Here is a 22,838-nt window from a genome sequence, read left to right on the forward strand (position 1 = left end):
TTTATCATCCTTGAACACGTACAAATGTCTTCTGATGTGCCTACAACCTAAACATCTACAGATTTCTGGTTTCTCTGGCATTATGCTAAAATTGAGTAATTCGGAATTGTGCTTTTGAAATTCAGGAGGCTAAAGTCAACCCAGCCTCAGCCTTAGCTCAAGCCTGTCACCTTAGCAGATGTGAAGGCAGCAGTTACTGGTTAGTTTCCTGTAATTGGTGCTCCTGTAGAAGCAGGAGGAATTGGGTCATGGTGCCTTTGCTGGGCTGGGGATCATTCCTGCACAAGGGAGCCATTTTGTGAGTTGCTTCTGGAGAGCAGGCTGAGGCAGGATGCAGGGGAGCTGGCGGAACTCAGACAGGAGGCACAGGGAGCTGGGCTCCAGGGGGAGTCCTGGTGAGGACAGAGACGGCTGTGAAAATAGCTGCTGTTCAGGAGGGCATGAAGCAATGGAGGAGCAAAGGATACAAGCAGTGTGTCAGGGTGGGGCCTGCAGGCCTGCCTCATTCTTCTGATCTAGTTATTGGAGATTCTTCTGTTTAAAAAGGCACGTGTTCTTATTTTAATACTAATCAAATTTCACTTTTTAGAGTTTAAAAAGACTTTTTGGTCTCTTGAACGGAAGTCACTCTAGGGAGGAACTCTGGGTGGCTTGACCCGTGGCTTGGCTGATAGATGCTATCAAAAGGGAAAAGTGCTTATATTAAGTTAAAGGACAGGGACAAAGATCTCTTTCTAAAAGCCACGGTTTATAAATGAAGCAAAAATCAATGAGGAATGAGGACCTAGAGGAGCTGAAGTTAGAGCAAGCCTGAGCCAAGGCTTTCACTGCCCAGGACATTCGGCAGCAACTCCAGCTGAGCTGGGCCCTGTTCCCTTCATGGCTGAGCTTTCTGGCACTCACTGCTCCGTGAGGCAAGACAGCTGCATGTGTCTGCTTACGTGTTAAAGCTTTCTCTTCTGCTTCGCTTTGGCTTAGCACATGTTAAAGTGAGGAAGCTGGACTTCCTGCTGTAGTTTGACCTTTCTTAGGCATGTATTACCTTCTTGGAGACATATTCCCTACTTCTCTTATTTCCACTGATATGGGACCACTTCTACACTACTACTTTTTGTGCACTATTTTAAAATTAAATAGCTGTAGAAAAGAATGCTACTAAGCAGGCAACATTTCTGAAATTCTTATTATTAGTCCTTATTTAACAGTAATCTTCTGTTTGAGTCAACAGATGTAAAATACTCCATTCTTCCCAGTTTGGTGAAGAACCATCTCTAGCATGCGTATATTAGCACATGCGTTACCCACCATGATCCTGCTAGTCATTCTTGCTGTCTGTGGAATAGGATGACATGATGCAGAAAGCTGGTGAAAGATGCATTATGCATTGTCAGGTTGTATCCTGAGCAGACTTTACCCTCCCCATTACGGGAATGAGTCTTTTCTCTAAACTCCATGATACCACAACTGAGGAAAATGTTCTGGTTTGGTTTTGTTTTGTTTTGTTTTGTTTTTGGTTTTTTGAGGGGGGGTGGGGGGGGGGTGGGGGGGGGAGTGATGGAATCCAGAGCAGTCTTTCAACTACACCATAGTCAGGGCAGATGATGGTTAACCATCATCTTTTTCAGTGAGCTTGGGCAGGCATGAAGATGAATTTCTAACAAGCTGCAGGTGAACTACTGAATTTTGGTGCAGATGAAAGCATCCACTGCTTTTGTGTAGTTTGTCTTTGGCTCTTAAAATAGATCACCTGATTTGTGTCTGTTTCTTTGATAATATTATGGGTAAGTTTTCATTTATCTAGACTACAAGCTCTTACAACCAAATCCATGTCTTTATTCTTCTCACATGTATCCCATAGAATTTTCAATAGCAGGAAAAACAAGTTAGAAGTCCCACAGAAGTCCAAAACTGTATGGTACTCTTTGTTTTCCTGTTCTAAACCTCTGTAGCACTCTGTGTGCTGATTCTTTTGTGGAGGTTTTCTGGAAATAATTGTGTAGTTTTTAAGTATTTAAGAGACTTACCTCAAACTTGGGGTTTCCACCTCAGAACTAGTCTTCAGCAGGTAAATGCATTGGTCTGAAAATGGGGTTGCCATAGAGTTAAAATAAAGTACTATTTTAAAAACAGAGTCTTGTAGACTACAGAGTCTATAAGACTGACCAGAGTCTTATCAGACTACAAAGTTAAAATTCTTCACAGTCCTTCCCCTGTGTTTCCTTTCCTAATATCATTATCCAATAATTTGAACACTCACACCTGGTAGAACTGTATATTTGGTGTGCTTTTGGACAGTTGCAGAATTGTCAAGTATGTATTTTCAGGCATGATTTTTTTTTCTTTTCTTTTTTTTTTTTTTTTTTTTTCCCCTTTGTGTCTAACTTCCCTTTTATTTCTCCTCTACCTCATACAATAATGTGACAAATAATATAGCTGACAGAGCTGGAAAACATTCCAGAGCATTTTGTCATGCTGCTGGTTTTCTCATGGTCTCTTGCTTATAACTCATCTTTGCTTCTTTGCTAACAGTACTACATACAAAAAATAAAAATGAAAAAAATAAACTTGACTATTTTCATACAGAGAAATATATGACAGATTATCCAGGGGACCATTACAAGCCATCAGACCTAATGTAGGGCATTTTCAAATCTTACAGACTTAAAAACTGGCAACCTGCATAGCATTCTGAAACTGCATGCTGTTCTCTGCCATTTCCAATTTCATTTTCTCAGATGCCTATTTTATTACAGATTGTATTTGGGTTTTGGGATTTGTTATTTAATCAGGAATAAAAGCAAGCTAAACAAGTGTGTTGTAGGCTGCAGAAATTAAATTAGAGAGATTTTCAGTTTCCAGAAACTCTTCAGTCCTTCAGTGTGAAATTGATGAAAGTGCTTATTGTAGTTCACTGTGGTGTGTGTTGCCATTTGTGCTGTTGTACTTACTGTCTGGTTAGAAAACCTCAGGAAATCAAGCAAGTAAAGATGTAAAATAACTGCCTGAACTGAGAACCATTCACTCTGCTGGAAAAAAAAATCCACTATTGCATAAATTAATTTCTAATTTATTATTTAATATTTGTCCTGGAATAACATTCATGAAAATCTTAGTGTTTCATTGAGCTAGATTGTGTACAAAACCACATGAAAATAATGTATGTTTACATAAAAATAATAGTAGTGAAACTGAAGTTTATTTTATTCATCATCAAAAACTGGAAAGGGTTTTATAAAAAAAAAAAATATATATATATATACTTTTTGTTGGAATAAACCAGTATAATTCATGAGTTTAAGTGTATTTGTGTCTTTAAATTACAGAATATATGGAAACAGGAAATGCAAGTGTTTCAGAGGAACGCCCACTGGAATGTGCAGAACATCAGTCTTGCATTTTGTCCCCAGAAGTTCCTCCATCTCCAAAGGCTAAAAGTAAATACATGTACTCTGTGAATAAAGAAGCTGTATTACATTCTCTTTACCATTAAAATTATATTGCTAACACATTTATACAAACATATGAATTGAAAAAGATAAAGAGATTGATATTGAGACACTTTTTTCTATTATTAACTACCTATCTTGACTGTATACACTGTAATCTGAAATGAAGAACTGTTCTCAAAAAGGACAAGTCACAGACTGATTACTATGTATTACATTATTTGATCTTAAATCTTTTAAAATTATATAGCATAATGCATTTCATAAGTAGAATAGAAGGTTAATAAATATGCCAAAATACTCTGCAGACATACAAGTTAGAGAGAGAATTTGTCACCATGAGTACCTTTTCCAATTGTGTTACATTTGGATGAGTCTTTCAAGGATCATTTGGGTACAGCTCTCTCATTCTTCTCGCAGATAAGCCTTCAAACATTGCAACGTAATTCTGCTGTTCCATGAAAACCGTCCTATTGTAGAACCAAACCTCATTACTGGCTTCTAAAATCATCCAAAGTTAAAGGAGGTTGGCAAATAACTCTGCTTCTCCTTGTTTTTCTTTTTTCTTTTTTTTTTTTTTTAACCCCTTTTGCCATGAGAGCTTAATTCATGAGAAAACTAAGCTTACTGCTTTACTGCTGCAAGCCAGGTTCTGATCTTCATGGTGAAAGTAAACAAATACTCTAATACCAGTCACATTTCCCATTGGGATACTTAACAGTTGTGTAATGTATGAAAAGATAGATCCTTTAACTTTAGTAGAATCATTCATGAAGTCAGCTACACTATGCAATAGAAATGTCCATCCTGAAATTAAGTAGTAAATAATTCTAATATATGTTTTACTTCTTAATGAAGTCATGATCTCTCATTCCATTTTTCCACTTGCAAGATATAAATACTGTAAAATATGCTAGTTTTCTTTTCCTCATCTGTTGTTTAATCTGATTGTAAAGGAAAGAAATTGCACATTATCCCATCCATCCATCTGTCATTTTCTAACAATGTAATTTCAAATAATTTAAATTTAAACCCAATTTGGAAGAGAGAGAAATGTATCAATTATCTTCCTGTGACTTTCATGAAAATAGATATTTGGATAGAGGGGAGAGACATTAACTAGTACCTGCACTAAAAGAAACTTAGGCAAAATTCATCATTTATGCATTCTTTCTGGCAGCAGTTAGCCAGTTAGCATACACTTACAGACACATCAGTCAACACACTTGCAGTTCCATCTCACCACACTCAACTCATTCATGCCCAGTAAGAAATATTGCAAGGCACATGTAGAAGAACATGAAGTTTTTGCACAGAGAGCAAGCTAGGGGAAGTGAACATGAATCTGTAGGAAACAGTAGTCCTGTGTTTTCTTGGGGGCACTCAGCATGTTTTTAAAATTGTTCTTAACATTCAGGTCTTTTACTTCTGATTTTACTTAATATTAATCTGCAATAATTTCAAATTTCTAAATAGAAAGCTGAATATAAATAGTCCTGATTGCACCTTTGTTTCATTTACAGGTTCTGTGCGAACTTACCATTGACTAAGAGCAACAAGAGTTTTGAATACATAATTTCTGTTACTTTGATATTAAAATTCATTTAGATGTTTTTAATTAACAACTACTGTTATTGGCTCTAAAAATGCAGTCATAACCGGCCATAATTGTAATTTATAAAAATTGTAATTTATAAAATATTTTAGAATAAATTGTGTCATTAATGCTTACATAGCATACTGAACAATGGAAAAAAAATGGAAAAAAAGGCTATGAAGAAAAATGGCACATAAAGAGCTCTAGACCAAGCAGAAAGAATCTTATCTGGGGCTTCTTCAGTTACATCAATGTACATGTACATGTACTGTACTGTACAAGCAGTTTACATATGCTGAGCTTAGTATGCTCATTCTGTTTATTCTTTGCTGCATTTTGTTCCCAAGGATGGAAAAAAAAAAAAAGAATTATCTCTGTATTTTATTGAGTAGAAGGACTGTAGATTCCAACAGTATGACTCTTGGAAAACATTCGAGAAGAGGTTTCTTATTTGCCTCTGGAAAAAAAACTTTGCTTTCATTTACATGTTTATTATTATTACTAAAGATAACTGTGTAACACATATGCAATAGATTATCAGGACCTAATGGAATTGTTCCTAAGAAGCAGGTTTTTACTCCGTGGAGTTCTGCTGCTGCCAGTGGGCTATTTGCTGAAGTTAACACTCAATGTGATTCTAATCTTTTATTACTCAATGTAATTATAATAGTAATCTTTCTAATACTGCCCTCAGTGCAGACATACAAAACACATTGTCCTACTGTTTTAGTAAAATGCTTAAGTGAAGCCATCTGATAAATGAAGGAGAAATCATGAAATACAATACAGAATGCACTAAATATGGGATTCTTATAGTCTGCTGTAGGGCGGTATATTTTAAACTTTTGATTTTATCCCAGTATACCCTTTGACCATTCCAATAAATTGGGTCCTGGGAAAGTGAGCAAGGATTATTTGTAAAATATTGCAACTTTGATGAGACAGATGTGCGTTCTCAGAAACTCAGTTCCAACCTAATTAAGAGCTTATGGAACCTATGTAATGTCTTAACTGATCACAGCAGCAAATATGAATACAATGCAGGGTATGGAACGGTAATTTTTTGTGTTTATAGCCAATTTCCTTTTTTTGGATTAACCTCACATGGTTAACCTCACAGAATTGTGCATGAAGATCACTGTTTATATGGTCAGGCATGGAATGTAAGAAATATTAAGCAAAAATGTAAAAAACATGCATTTCCTTTTTCGGCATAAATAAGCTCTGATATTCTAAGTATTGACTAATGGTATGTCTGTTTTTAAAGGTGAAGCTGTGACGGGAGAATTATCAAAGCTCTTAGATGAAATCAAATTGTGCCAAGAAAAGGAATACTCTTTTGAAGATCTGTCTCATACAATATCTGATCATTATCTGGACAATTTTAGTAAAATATCAGAGGAAGAACTTATGACCAGTGGAAGCCAAACCAAACTTAATGTAGTAAGTAAGATGGGATACAAAGACATTTTATATATATATATATATATATTATATACCTAAGAAAAGCTTTTGATTGCACCACTAATATGACCAAAAGCTCAGGCTAGTTTGTCTTTTGAGCATGGGGAGTGCAAGGAGATGGTGAGTTTTTCTGAGAAATCCATTGAAATCAGTGTGCTTAGTACTATACCTGAGACTAAATGCTTATAGGATCTAATCAGAAGTGCCCCCCAAAATAAGAAGCTAACCATCATCAGTTATGATTCCTACACATTCTATTTCCTGGTAATTAATGGTATTAAAGACAGAGTGTCTAATACTGAAAATTGTTATGGTTCTGATACTTCAGTGATTTCCAACTGCAGTTAAAAATTTAACTTGATTAATATGATTCGTGTGAATAAAGTCCTGTAGGATTCGTTTTTTCATTACATGGTAACAAGGCACTTTTTTTTTTTTCCTTTTAACTGAATTCTCTTCCTCAGTAAGTAAAGTAAATGGAATTGCCCAGGAAATAATGCATGGAATAGGGTGAAAATATTAAATCCTAAACTTCATTTTTTTTTCCATAAGTTAAGAGCAATTATGCTCATGTGCGGGGAGAAGCATAGCAAGTTAAGGAATTTTATGTGTTGAAGGATTGATTACAATATATGTAGACAGAATGAAATTTACAAAGATGATTAGCTGCTCCTAAGTGCAGTAGCTACTTTTATAAATCCCTTCTACTTTCGAGCAATTAGATATGTAACTCAAATTTAAGTCAGTCTAAACAAGGTACTGAACCCATTAAAGCATTTTTATGCATCTTTTTAGTGTCTCTCTGTATTTAGGTGCTAACTGCTATTTAAATCTGCTCAGCTACTGTTTTGCAGAAAATGTAATCCATATAACTCTGTCTACTTGGAATGGAATTTTTAGTGACCTAAATGAAATAGAATGTGAATAGGAAGTATTCAGCCAGTAAATCTGTAATTTACCTGCAGCCGATACGTCAGGCAAATACATTTGCTGAGATTTTATCTACTTGTTTATTGAACCAGAGGTGTAAACAAATCTTCAGAAACAGGGACTAGTAAAAGCATACTGTGTCTCCCTCCTACCAGTGAAACAAGCTTTTCTTTCAAAGAAAACTAGAATCAGGGTGATTGTACACACTCCAGAGCATGTTTTCCCTTAGAGTAGACCCAACTACACAGGCATATATATGGAAATAACACTGCTTTGATGTGAGATTTTGCTGTTTGATCTAAAATATCCATTTAATTTTAAAAAGTATTTTAAGGTTACTAAGTCTGTTCAGTTGCTGCCTGGCTTTCTAGTAGCCAGAAATTTTGTTATTCCCAGTTTGACATTCGGTCTTATAGTTTGGGGAAGTGCTGCCTTCCCTTGGTGTACAGACTCCCTGTGTATTGCACGGGTGATATGAAAACCCACAGGCTCTGCAAGGAGCCATCGAGCATCCAGGCATCATCAGGAAAAAGCACTGAAATGGAGAGAAGTGTTTAGCTCTGATGCAAATGTTAATGTTGCCAACTATTCTTGGGGCAGAACCAACAAGCAAGGTGGTTGTGAAGGGTGGAATGAAGGGTGATGACTGAAGAAACCTAAATGAGTATGTATATATAAGAATGTGGATATATAGAGATGGAGAGACATAAATAGACATCCTGGATGTGTATTAAGGAAGAGAAAGATTCTTGCAACTTTTTTCTGGCTTCAGTTTTCTCCTTGCGGGGAAGCTTCCTTAAAATGTCCTTCTCAGCAGGGTAAGTGTGGACTCCTCTGTTTTCTACATCCATTTAGCTCACATTCATTGCTACTGCACATGTCAAGACCCTTTGGAAGCAGGGGCAGCACAGGAATGTGGTGACACTGGAGCATAGACTCTTTCTGCCTGTGGGACAGAGTGTTGTCTTTCTCTGTTACCAGCTCCAACACAGGGGTGAGAACTCACTAGGTGAGCCCCTACAAGCAAGCACTTGCTTCAGGTTCAAATCAGCAGGTTTTCCCCTAACAGGCATTGCTGACTGAGGCAGTGTCATCTCTGAGCTGGTGCAGAAGTCAGTTGTCCATCAGTAATGTATCAGGTGATGTTATTTCCTGGACAAATGTTGGTTCCAGAGATAATGATTGGTGCAAGCTTTTGGACATCTGTAATCCGGTGATCTGAACAGGTTCCAAAACCTGTCATGTTGTTTTTTGAACCTTGAAAGATTCTCCAAAGGAACTGGCTGCTAGGAGACATCATATCCCTCCCTTTGCATCATGCTATTCTTCAGAGAAATAGGAAGGCAAGGCTGGGGAACTTCTGTTGGTAATAGGAGCTTGTGGGTCAAGATTCGGTCAGTTGTAACAAGGACCACCAGCAGCTTCCTCCTGAAGTTAGCTAGCATGGACATATGAAAGAGAAAAAGCTTCAGGAAATGGGGGATATTTGTTAGCTTTTTTTTTTTTTTTTTTTTAACTGGTTCTTTTGAAGAGGACCAAATCACCTGTGGCACTGCTCTGGCTTCATAAAGTTTAGATTGATTCAGAACTGAAGAAAGGTAAGTCTGTCTATCTAGTATGCAGTTTGGACTTCTGTCCTGTTATTTGAAAAAGCAGAGCTTGCTGTTTTTGTTTTGCACAAGGATACTAGAGATGCTTACTTTTTCATGTAGTAACTGGACCATAAAAAGCTTCATCTGGCAAGTGGGAAAGAGGTGTTCAGTTCTCTCTATGGAATAAAGATGGGTTTAATATCACACTTATAGTCTCCCAAATAAAAAGTGTGAGTTGATCCCCTCCAGGATTCTTTGTGCATTTGACAGCCACTGGAAAAATACCAGTGCAATCCTGAGAGCATGACTTAGGACTGCATATTCACTAGTAATTCTGTTCTGTCTCTGGCCTCAGATGGCTTGCATTGTTTGTTAATCAATGATAAAGCATCTACAGAATACTACATTTTCTTCTGAAGAAGTTGTGTGTTAGAACTCTCTTAGGACAAGGACAGAATTGAATCCAGTCATCCATTTGCCAAGTTGTTGGATGAGCAGTTGTCCAAATACTCAGCATGTTTTTCTGATGTGTTTCAATTAGTGGACTTCAAGCTTCAGTACAAGATTTTTATCAAATTTTTCATTGAAAACACTACATGTTTTACTACAAGTTTTATTATGTTTCTGTTGACCAGGTGTATGACTTGTGACATAAGGCATTAACAAAACCAGAGGTTAATGTGTTTACAGCATCTTAAAGTAAATTAGAAGCGGAGTTTACACAGCTCTGATGTCAGATGAAACTGGAAAGGAGCTTCCTAGATAAAATTTTTTGGTTTAGTCATCTTAATTCCAAATTACAAGTCAGCTCTGTGTTGACGTGAGTAAAAATGCCCCCACAGCACAATTCCATTCCAAAAGCTGAAAGGGAAACTGGATAAAATTTGTGGTTCTGGAAGAACAGTTTGTGGACCGTGCTATCTTCCTGAATAAGAACAGAGGATAAAAGCTTTGAATGCTTGTTTGTTAAATAGTACAAAGTCAGATGAGAATAAGTATTTATTTGAAGAGGACATTATTAAGAATAAACTAAAGAAAGTTAAAGCTACACCAGAACCTCTTTAATTTTCAATGCTTGATTTTGCAACTCTGTTTTCATTTACTTCTGATGCGCTATCATGTAAAATATTCCGTATTTTCTTAATCTTCCTTCACTAACAATTAAAGTAAGTGTTGTAAATGTTATCACACAGCAACCCCCTGGTCATTGTCTCCACAAATTAAAGGCCAGATTATACATAATTTTGTGTCTGGAAATGGGGTCATTATGCTATTTTGGAGTGAGCTCCAAAAAGGCGTTTATATATCTAGGCATCATTTCAGTTAGAATTGAGCATTTCTCTCAAAGGCGCATACACTGGGTGGAGTTGATGTTGGATGCATAGATTCTTACTCCTTTCCCCTTATGCCTTATTTTTCACTTTGCTCATTATGACTTGAATATACTCTTTAGCTCCTCTGTGCATGCAAAGACATGGAAAGCCTAGACAGCTGCTGCACAGGTGAGCTGGGAGAGTTTTCTGTCTATGTATTTGTTCAGTGCTGGCATATTGCATAGTACAATTTTACTGTTTGCGAAGGGCATTACTTTAAGTCCAAATAACTGGGATTTGACTGTTCAGCAAATCAGAAAATGAGCTGTGCTTCCAGAATATGAAATGGGAAAAGATGGAGGAAACTCCTTGATTGTAACACACTTCAGTTATTTCTTTTTAAAAAATTAAACTGTTTTAAGTATGATTGCTAGCAAAATCAGGTTTTCACAATAACCTATAGTAGTTCCAGTTTTCAAAAAAAAGTATAATTTTAGAAGTATTTATTTTCCAATAGATGGCAGTCTGGCTCAGTAATTTCAAGAACAAAAGCAGCCATCTTATATAAGAGTTTTCCAACTTTTTTCATTGCTGTGTTAAAATCATGCATTTTTAACACAGTTGATAGTACAAACTACTTTAAAATGTCTCTAGTTCCTGTAAGAAGAAAAATTTTTGAACATCATGGCATGCATTTAAGCTACAAACTAAAATCTCAGGGCTAACTTTACAGGTATTTTATAACATAGAAGTTACATGTCAAGTGTATATTCAAAAGATCTCTGTGAATTCTAGAGCAGGTAAGAAATTTTAAATGGGTATAACTTGCAAACCAAAGATCCAGAAGAATTAAGTGTCAGGAAAACAAACACAAGATTGTTGCAGTGTATATTGTGAAGAATCTTCCAGAGCTCCTGCAAGTAAATTGCTTTGATTTAGATTCCTCTGCTCTTGGAGTACAAACAAACATCATTATCCATTTTTTGTCATGTTTGGGGTTCCTGTGTATGTACTCCTGTGGGAATGAATTGTTCTAAACATGGTATTAAAAACACAAATATGCTTTTTCATTATGATGTACTTACTCATTGTGTTTCTTAATTTAAAAACAATCAGTAAGTTGAGAGATTTTTTTTTTGTGTCCACATAAGAAAATATTCCTATAGATACCAGAGAATGTTATGCTACTTTTTGTTTGCATGTGTGTGCAAAACAAAAAATAGAGTATTAAGGACTTCTGCACTCCCCTATGTGCATGTACATCTATATATATGTATATGTGCATGATATACATGTTGGATACAATACATTTCAATCTTTTTTCTTTTGTAATTTTCATAATTTAATGAACACTTTTAGTTGACTTAATCAGGTTTATCTTATTCTGTGTTCAGGTGATTATATATTTCTAATCCTCAATTAAGAATGAACATGAGAAATGTGTTCCTTACAGATAAACAAATATTGGAACAGGAACAAATTTATTGTAAGGAACAAATTTATTGTAAGGAACAAATATATTTATAAACAAATATTCTCCATATTTGGAGTTAAGGAACAACAACAAAAAAAAAAGGGGGGGGGGGGGGGCAGAGAAATTTTGAACTAATTTTAAAATAGTAAAATTCTGCCAGACACACTAAATAAAATTGAAGCTCCAAATGGAATTATTTTCTTCAGATCAGTCGTTTTAATCTTGTGTGGTACATATTTGATTGCAATGTTTGCTTTTACATTTATGCTATTGTGTTGAGAAGCAAAATACATAACCTACATTGTAGATTTGCAAGTGGAAATGCAGTATCTTTGGATTTGTGACATGAGTTCAGACTAAAGAAGATACAATTCCAGAAAGTGCTTTAGTTCTTTTAAGATTCTACTTAATTACCTGGAGTAAATACTGAGAAACTTGTTATCAGGTGCCCCCATTTTTTTGCTTACAGAATAAAACTGAAGTACTAAAACCATGTAAGATTATAGGGGCTGCACTACAGAGGGATTTCTCAGAAGTGGCAGCAGTACATCTGATTAAATTTAATGTGGTTATATAATAGATAATAAAGGCTGGCAGCAGTAATTTAAATTTAAACATGAAAAAAGGTTCTGTATAGTCTCAGGAAAAAGATTTGGATTTCACCACAAGAATATAAATGTTAATTTATCCTTAATTCTGTCATCCAAAAAGGGAAGTTGATACTTATGTACATTCAGACAGAATGAGAAAAATAATCTTAAAAACTTGTCATGTTCACATTGTTGAAAATCCTGATGGTATATATTGAAGTGAAGATTCGCTTTCAGCTTCCATGTCAGAAAATCAAGGTGAGGTTATATAAAGGCAATAAAACTAAGATTATGGATTTTTTTGTGTGTGTTTAAGAGGAGATTTGAAATGATAGAATTGTTTGTTTTGGAAATACGATAGTTTAGGATGAATATATTAAAGTTGAATAAAATTTATGCGTGGTCAGTTATTCTTATTTTTAATCTAATACAAAGAAAAATTAATTTAGATAAAAAGCACATTTACAAAAATTTGAAAGTGATTACTTTTTATTTTGGAAAGTAATAATCACTAGAATTTTTGAAGAATTTTGAGACAAACTATTTAGTAGGATTATTTGAGGATTCAATAATACTGTTTTTCTTTAACACAACATTTAAATAAATAATGGCCGTGCTGAAATAGTATAATTGCTGAGTGATTGCTATCTTGGATCAAAAGTGGCATCTTTGACAATATCACACACTTGCATATAGGCATTATTTGGAGAGCTCTTAGCTCTAGTTTGGTTACAAATCTCATTTTATAAGCAAATGCTAAGTCTTGTTTCTGTTGGAAATAAAGATATGAAAGCCATCCCTCACAGGGTATATAAACCTTACATTTTAAGATTCCCTTGTTGCAAAGGTCTACCCACTCTCTGAAGATAAGATTATATAACTTTATAAATTGTTTTTAAAAGCTACCACCCAACTGAAAACCATCTGTTCCAGTTTCTTATGCACACAGTGGTATTTCCCACTAACTGTTGTTGCTGTAATTTGTTTGATCAGACATTTATAATCTGACATCCAGTACCAAGCATCCACAGTTTCTGTCTTCAGGCATGGTACCTTGCTATAAGGTACTTTACAAAATGGTTTTTAATTCTATCTAAATATGAGGTAGTCAATGTGAAGAAGAAGAGGGAAACATACCAACTTCATACAAATGTTTGCCCCTTCTATTAGTTAGCCTACCCAGCCAAGGGAAGTTCAGACATTTCTGTTATCCTTTCCTAGCCTATGTTCTGTAGTTATTAAAAGAACTACGGTAGGTTATTTTCTGTATCTGTAAGTTATGCTATGCTTCAGTACAGCATCATAAAGATTTCTTTTTTGGAAGGATCCTAACTGCAACCGGGTGGAACTCTACGTAGAATAATTTGCCCAGTGGCATGCTTCACAGCCAACTAAATTAGCCTGCAGCTTCCTGCTGCTGTGATTTCTGGTAGAAGTATTGCTAGACAATCCTCCAGTGTGCTGCACAGACATACCCTGTGAGACAGTCAGCACTTATTTAAGAATATAAAATCCCGAAACATGACAACAATTTAAACTACATGGAGTAAAGTATATCTAGGGGGAGGTGCTGGCCAAGCCACCAGTTCATCTAATCTGCATTAATAAGTACTACTACTTTTTTGCTATAATGGTTTTCTGAATATTTAGTCAGTCTGCCCAATTAGCTATGTGTGGCAAATTCCTTGACTATCAGATTCTTGCAGGAAAATAGCTTACAGACATATGAATCTTTCTCAATGCAGTTAGGTGTTTACCTTGTGCTGGTGTGTAAATGGATCTAATCCTTTTCCTCCAGTCTGCCACAATGTTTACCTCAATAACCCCTGCATCAGGATGTTTTGCAGAATGTGTGCAGTATGTATAGGCATTTTCTTTTATTTCCTAAGTATATACTTGCATTTATTCTTCCCTGGTAAAATCTGACAGAGTAGAAAAGAACAAATAGTTTATGCACACCCTCCATAACTTTCAGTACTTCATGCTTTTTCTTTCTTAAAGCTTTCATTTTCCTGACTAAGTAATCCTAGCATTTGAAAGTTTATTTTGTATGTAAATCTAGCTGTGCTACCAGCCACTTTGCTTGCCCTGCTGTGGACTCTTTCATCCTAGCTAAATCTCTTTTACATAAGGATCTCAGATATGGGGGTAGCATTTTTTTCCATATAAAGTCATTATAATATAAGCTTTTCAGATCAAAGAGCTTGTTTGTTTTCATGGCTATAAAGCTGTATGTAAATTTGGGATGTTCTGCAAATGATTTGTACTACTTTATTTACTCAAGAATCCTGTTGGACAGCTATGTTTATTAAATTAACCACAGCAGATCTTTGCATTTTTTCACAAAGACCATTTTAGATCAGAGACTGTCATACACAGTAAAAGTAAGCACATACATGTATGTAATTTGAAGACTAATTATAGTCAACTGGGTACCAAAGAAATCTACTAATCTCAGCAGGATTACCCAGGATCTGCAGACTATCAGAACCGATCTTGAGATCATTTAACCAGTATGAAGAATATTTGCTTTAATTGGATATTTTGTGTGTGTGTTATTTAGTGTTTAAGTGAACCTTCTTTTTCATCCCTGTTTGTGCCTTTCCTTTTCACTTCCAAGCTGCCTGTTCCATTGTGGGCATTTTTGCCAGGTTTATGCAGCAGAACACTTGGCTCTTCTTTTTCTTCCATACTCTCAGTGCCCATTATCCTGTGAGTGTGCAGTACTGAGCAACATGGAGCGCGTTTTTAAGTTACAGTTTCCAGCTTCATTTGGGATTTTCTGAGAGATGGATGCCTGTTATTGGCAGTTGAATCCTTCAAATCAGTTGCATAAACATAGACATCTAGTCCTGTTCTGGTCAGCAGCTGAGATATCTTCCTGGGGCTCGCAGATGTGAAAAAGAGCTTGGAAAATTGTGATGATCTAGAATTGAAGTTAGAGACTAGGCAGAGTGCCCAATGATGGCACTTGACCTCAGTGTAGAGGCAATTTAGTCAAGACCCAAATGTCCATCCAGTAGATGGGCAGTGTTAACAGCAAGGATTCAGAAATGTTTGTGAAACTTTAATAATCCATTTATCATATTTGAGCAATAGAGTATGTAACTATGTATGAGACTGACAAAGACTGTGAGGGACCTCTCTAAAATATAGTTACATTTAGCTTTTAGTTTCTAAAAAACATATTCAGTCTCTTTGAAAAAAATAGTTTTGGTAGTTTTTAAAAAGCATGACCTTAAATATGTAGGAGATTTATGTTTCACAGTCATATGTAGGTGTTTACCATAGGGCAAAGGTAACAGTTAGTAAGGAAAGAAGGAGAGTGAAGTGGTGCCAGGGGAGTTTTAGGTTGGATGTTAGGAAAAAATGTTAGTTTTAGGTAGGATGTTAGGGAAAAAATATTTACTGAAGTTGTGAAGTTTTGGAACAGGCTGCCCAAGGAAGCAGTTAAATCACGATCCGTGGAGGTCTTCCAAAAACATGTGGATATAGTAGCATGATTTAATGGTGGACTTGGCAGTGCTAGGTTGAACTACAGGGTCTTAGAGGTCTTTTCCAATCTAAGTGATTCTATCATTCTATGAAAGCTTTCAAATGTACTCTTTTCTATCCCACAAACTTAAAACAGAAAGTAAATAATTTTAGAACTTTTTAGCATTTTATTTTTCTTCATGTTACATTGGTAAGTTTTCTGTAATATTTCTAGAACTTTCTCTTTGTTGTCAACCAAACCAGTGCAGGTTTGGTTGTGTGTTTTAATAGATAGTGACATGAGAATCAATGAGTGTTCTACTATACAACAGGAAACAAATAGTAGAGAAAAATTCATAAAATTCTTAAATGCTTTTTGTATATACCTGAAATCAACATTGATATCATGTTTTCTCCCTTAGTATAAGAATAAACTCATTAAGTTTGGAACTGGCAGATGAGTAAAGCCTGATGATTACCATCTGATAGGAAATGCATGAGAAGAGTAAAAACCATATGGGTATGTCTCTCATATGTTTTCTGTTGTGAGGGGAACAGCATAGAAGTTTTGTCCTTATGGTTTAAATAGAAGATGGAGTGTACAAATCTGTTAAAGCTACGTGGGTCCCTACAGGATCCATTAAGGGATGGAGATAAATGCCAATGTATGGTTTCAGTGGATCATATTCTATGACTGTTTTGAAGCTGAATAAGCAGGTTCTTTCTTAGCAGTAGCAGTCCCATTTTCCCTTGTTCCCTTCTTCTTTATAAGAGAGAACAGGATACAAGTAATATGAATGATCAATATTTTGCCATAATTCAGAGGGCAAAATCCCATGATAAGATAATACAAAAAGAATATTTTATTTAAAAATTATTTAAAAGGTGAAATTAGAACATTTGTACAAATGGGAATTTTCTTTCTTTCTTTTCCTTCCTTCCTTCCTTCCTTCCTTCCTTCCTTCCTTCCTTCCTTCCTTCCTTCCTTCCTTCCTTCCTTCCTTCCTTCCTTCCTTCCTTCCTTCCTTCCTTCCTTCCTTCCTTCCTTCCTTCCTTCCTTCCTTCCTTCCTTCCTTCCTTCCTTCCTTCCTTCCTTCCTTCCTTCCTTCCTTCCTTCCTTCCTTCCTTTCTTTCTTTCTTTCTTTCTTTCTTTCTTTCTTTCTTTCTTTCTTTCTTTCTTTCTTTCTTTCTTTCTTTCTTTCTTTCTCTGCTCAAGGGTAGGAAGGCTCTGCAGGAGGATCTGGATAGGCTGCACCAATGGGCTGAGGTCGACTGCATGAAGTTCAACAAGGCCAAGTGCCAGGTCCTGCACCTGGGGCGCAATAACCCCAAGCAGAGCTACAGGCTGGGAGAGGAATGGTTGGAAAGCTGCCAGGCGGAGAAGGACCTAGGAGTATTGGTTGATAGTCAGCTGAATATGAGCCAGCAGTGTGCTCAGGTGGCCAAGAAGGCCAACAGCATCCTGGCTTGTGTAAGAAGCAGCGTGGCCAGCAGGGCTAGGGAAGTGATTGTCCCCCTGTACTCAGCTCTGGTGAGGCTGCACCTCGAGTACTGTGTTCAGTTTTGGGCCCCTTGCTACAAGAAGGACATGGAGGTGCTTGAGCGAGTCCAGAGAAGGGCGACGAAGCTGGTGAGGGGTCTGGAGAACAAGTCCTACGAGGAGCGGCTGAGGGAGCTGGGCTTGTTCAGCCTGGAGAAAAGGAGGCTCAGGGGTGACCTTATTGCTCTCTATAGGTAACTTAAAGGAGGCTGTTGCGAGGTGGGGGTTGGTCTGTTCTCCCACGTGCCTGGTGACAGGACGAGGGGGAACGGGCTAAAGTTGTGCCAGGAGAGGTTTAGGTTGGATGTTAGGAAGAACTTACTTACCAAAAGGGTTGTTAGGCATTGGAACAGACTGTCCAGGGAAGTGGTGGAGTCACCAGCCCTGGAGGTCTTTAAAAGACATTTAGATGTAGAGCTTAGGGATATAGTTTGGTGGAGAACTGTTAGTGTTAGGTTAGTGGTTGGACTCGATGATCTTGAGGTCTCTTCCAACCTAGAAATTCTGTGATCCTTTCTCTCTCTCCTCTCTCTCTTTCTCCCTCTCTCTCTCTCTTTCTCTCTCTCTTTCTCTCTCTCTTTCCCCCTTTTCCTCTTTCTCTCTCTTTCTCTCCCTCTCTCTCTCTCTCCTTCTCTCTTTCTCTCTCTCTTTCTCTCTTTCTCTTTCTTTTCATCCAGCTGGCAAAAAAACCACATTCATTTTCTCCTTGACACATAAGAAGAGGTTAAGTATGTTTGTCCTTAAATCTTGAAGTAGCTGACCACTCATGACATAGAGTTTCATTACATTCTGTTGACAGATTTTTTCAGTCCCTGTGAATAAGCTTAGCAAATAGAAAAAGAATGTCAGAAAAGTATATTGGACCAGATTCTTACATTTCCATAAAGTATGTGATCAGGAGTTATTCAGTGTTGAGGGGCAACTGCATGGTTTTTACAATGCATTAGAAATGTTTTCCCATGGAATTAGTGCAGATCAACAGTGTGCTATTAATGCACTCCTTAGTCTATCTTTAACTTTCCTATATACCAAAACCCTAGTCTGAGTTCAGTGGTATAACTTTTTGCACTGAGATTAGAAGCAGAAATTAGGGTTATTTGGCCATACACACATCTGTTTTCACATTGCTTTCTCTGCTTTTCCAGAAGAATGTAAGAGTTGAATGATTTATGGCATTTTTGATAATCTGTTTTCTTTTCATCTGTCCTTCCTAAACTTATTATAAGCCTCAGTTTAGTGCCATGAGGGAAAATCTCGGAAGAGGCTCTTCATTTTTATTTGCTTTAGTAGTTGAGATTGAGCAGTTTCTATTAATACTACTGTTATTATTTCTGTTGATATTGGTACTTTGCCCAATATCTTTGGAATATGAACTATTAAAGCCTGCAAAGAAGCACCTTCAGCACTGCCAACCAATCTGAGACACAAATCATATTAAAATGTAATAATGTTTAATCCCCATACCGAACTTTCTTTTAATTATTAGTAGTTGATTCCTTACAGGTTTTGGAATATGCCATTTTCTCTGTCCAGAATGGTGTTTCCTTGAAGGAATCTCAATAATTTTACCATATTACTGATTTAGTCATAGGTACTTCATAAGAAGTAGTATTGCATAGGAGTTGTAGGTGAAGGCATGTCACACTGGCTTGATTACTTTTTCTTTATGGTACTTTTAAGACATTGTATGATCACCGGCTGAAGAAAGAATTTAAGTATTAGCTCTTAAATTGCCGAGGAGTATGTCTGGAAAACAAAGTAAGGGTGTACTTGTATAGGAGTAGGTCTGTCCATTCTATGTTGAATATACCACAGCTAAAAACAATAGTATAGAATAGACAGCATGGGAAGAGCAATGAATGTCCTAAATGTTCTGGTAGTCCTCATTAGTGAGATAACTGCAATGAAATGACTATTTTAATTTTACAAGACAGGAAGAAGCAGCAGCTTGCAGTATGTGAGCTTCATGCTGGTAGATTTTCTTGCAATCCACCTTTGCCTTCTTAGTGAAGATGATTTTGAATTCTGCTTCCACATATCTTTTGAATAAAGAAAGAGTAGGAATGGGAGACAGGATTTGGCTGGACTCTGTGTAAGTCAGGCTGCACAGAGAATTGTTGACAGTGCTGGTCAACATTGTCACTGACAAGAGATAGTTGATATGCTATTCAGCATCTCTTATGATGTGTGAGTATATATGTGTAATCCTTTTCTTCACCTGTAGGAGAGTCTGAGCCCTTGTACATTTTACTGATTAAAAGGTGGATTACTGTTTGACTGATCTTTTCCAGTTAGGCCTTCAACTTCTGTAGCCAACTGACTTGACTGTCAAGTGGCGTCATCTGGGTGATTGTTAGTTATTCTACTGTATTGTTTTTATATTGTATTTAGCATTTAGGTACAATATGAGAAACTGCTGGCAATTTGTTACTAATGGATCTAAAGATAATCAATCTAGTACAAATGTTCCCTAAGGTCTTTTTGATTAGCTGCTCTTAACCAGCATTCATCTTCCGATAGATGACTAACTCAGTGCTGTCTATAATTCCTCTTTAGAACAGCTTTGTCTGCTCAGGTATGATTTTCTCTTACGTCCTTCATTAAACCAACAGCATCTTAATGGAATAATAACTGCATTTTCAGTAACACACTTTTACTGAGAATATGTATGCTAAATAAAAAACTGTGCACTGGAGGAGTAATAAAGTGGTGACTTCTGCCTACTCAGTTACCACCTGATTTTTCCCCTACTTTAATTTCTGTTCCTTCTGCTCTATTTCATGACAAATAATGTATTTTCTATAAGTTTCATCATTCTGCCACCCACTTACCCACCCTCTCTTTCACAACTTTAAAAAAAGAAAAATACATGGTTTACAGCTGATTTGCTTTGCAATTACATTGCACTGAGTTTTTCAAATGTTATATGATAACATTCAGATAGCATAGGGATGTTGAATACAGAGATGCCTCTGTAGTTGTTCTCCAAGCAGTATTTTCTTTACTTTTTGTGACATTTAAAGCAAAAAATGCTGATCTTTGCTTTGGACTACATTTTTATTCTTTATGAAAAGTAAATATGCTTAAGCTTTTATTTCTATTTAATATTTCTGAAAATATTAATGCTCAATTTTGCTTTTCTGTAGGCTCCTGTACCTTTCATTACCAGTTTTTCTCAACTGATACATGAATTTTTCACAGTGAGTCACATTTTGGAATGAGTCATGTGCATATAAACACAGTCCTTGATTCAGGGAGACACATAAGCCTGTCATTAACGTGAGAAATCCCATTAACTTAATTGGAACTATTCATGTGCTTAATGCTTAAGACTCAAAAAAAGTTGCCAAATTCATGCATTTTTGCATAGACTACATTTGTGTATGCCCTTTCTACATACCAACTTTGGTCAAACCTCCTATGCCTGTGGGATGGGAAGGCATCCCTAGAAATGCATTTCTGTTGCATAAAGTGTCATTGCAGACTATATGGTTTGATGGATTGAATTCCCCTTGGGGCTTTATCCTTCAAAGTGATAAGTTCTTTTTTCCGTGGCCAAGCAAAGCTCTTGAAGTGCTTTGATATTAGGTAATATCAAATCAGTTATTCTCAGTTAATGCCAAGTATCAATACCAAGTATCAATAGCAATCAATACCAAATACTTGGTATTGATACTTGGTATTAACTGTGCCGATAGTATTATTTATAAGTATTAGGTACATGCTCAAAGTCAGGTAAGTGCTTAAAAGACAGTTTCAGTTTGTTTTACCTAATGTTGGGAGGAAGAAATTAGTTTGGAAAGCAATTCAGTCCTATCCCACAGGACAGGGTGGAGGAGATAGAGGATTAGGATGGAGTAGATAAGATGTGAAAGCGCCTGTATGTTCATGTGTTAAAGACAACTAGTTTAATCCATAGATTAAACAATATATAGATTAGTTTAATCCATAGATTAAGCAAGTAGCTCAAATGAAAGATTTAGCTTTTAAGCAGTTCAAACTAGTTTAAAAGAATGATGTTTTAAATTCATTTATGAATCAGGAACATGCATATTGCAGCTTCAAGTAGCTAATCCTTTTGCAGTTAATTTTCCACTGAAAAACAAATGTAGTATATGCTTCCAAAGACACACACACACAAAAAAAAAAAAAGATTCTATAGGCTCTATATACTGCATTATTCTTAAATCATACCTGCTTACTATAGCTAAAATATAACTTCTAAAAACATTTGGTGTTCCATTCTCTGCATTTTGTCAGTTTACTGAATTCTTGAATTTTCTGCCATTTGAAAATCTTAATCTACTTTGAACCGAATGTGGCAATCTTCATATGATTCTTCATCTATACGTATATTGCAACCTATATGTATATTACAACATACACTTCAGAAGCTTTCACCTCTAGTGAAAAATCAATTAGCCAAGATTGACCTTTTTATTAGTCTATAAACTATGCTGAATAGAGGGGAAGGAACGCTTCCCTTGAATGATTAATTTCTTGGATGCTCATCATGATAGGTATCAATAGCACTTTCTTACTGAGCAGCAGTAACTGCATAACAGTAACATTTATGTACTTTTCAGCAAATATGTGGATTAATCATGTTTGTCCAAAGTTAATATATTTTACTATTGTTATGTATAGTAAATGACTGAATCAACTGACCTTCTGGTGACTTCCAGTTACAGTAATTTCTTTCCAGGTTCAGACATGATTGTTCAAGGCAGTTGACTTCTTCAGACAAAGTTTAGCTTTACAGAACTGCAAGCAGAAAAGGTAGTCATGTACTGCTTGGCTGATGTGCAGTGTTGCAGTGGTCAAGATTCTCCCAAGGACTGCTAAAGCTTTTTCTTTCAGAGCACTTAGTCTCATATAACACTGGATAGGGTCAAAGAATATCTCATGCTGATTCCTGATGTAGCTCAGCATCTCTGCAAACTTTCCTCTGTGATTTTGATACAGCCAGGAAATGAAGACCACAAACTTAGCAACTGTCTTTGAAGTTTGAGAAACCTGGGACATGCTCAGCATTTCACTGGGATGGTGGAAGAGGCAGATACAGTACAGTTCTCCAGCATTCAGCTGCCTTAAGTACAAGACCATCCTTCTCCTGGCATTCCCTTGCTAAATACAGGAAGTGAAATCAAACTCTAACCACACTCATAGCAAGGCTAAGATGAAAGAAACATAAAATAGAAATATATTTGTGAAAAAATGGCTGCAGATTTACAGTGCAAGGTGGAAGACAAGATAATGAGGATAACAAATAGAAAAACACCAAGCAGGGTACCTTGGGGAATGTGAGAAAGGTGTGCCCAGGCTACCAAAACATTTCACCATTCTTTTGTCTGCAAGACATAGTGTGACTTGTAAATGAAGCTTCCCTCTGCTGGAGCCTTACTGAATCCCAGAAGG

General features: G+C 36.4%; 1 protein-coding gene across 7 annotated transcripts in view; it reads left to right on the top strand.

Annotated features, from left to right (window-relative positions):
- Window positions 1-22,838, top strand: part of ANKS1B (ankyrin repeat and sterile alpha motif domain containing 1B) — a 439,567-nt gene that overhangs the window by 78,974 nt on the left and 337,755 nt on the right. For all 7 annotated transcript variants that reach the window (XM_038180703.2, XM_038180699.2, XM_038180684.2 and 4 more), the window contains 2 exons: window positions 3,324-3,434; window positions 6,311-6,486. In XM_038180703.2, the coding sequence (XP_038036631.1) occupies window positions 3,324-3,434; window positions 6,311-6,486 (287 nt within the window). The remainder of the gene's footprint in view (window positions 1-3,323; window positions 3,435-6,310; window positions 6,487-22,838) is intronic.

The sequence above is a fragment of the Anas platyrhynchos genome, chromosome 1 (genome assembly GCF_047663525.1).
Source record: "Anas platyrhynchos isolate ZD024472 breed Pekin duck chromosome 1, IASCAAS_PekinDuck_T2T, whole genome shotgun sequence".
NCBI lineage: Eukaryota > Metazoa > Chordata > Aves > Anseriformes > Anatidae > Anas > Anas platyrhynchos.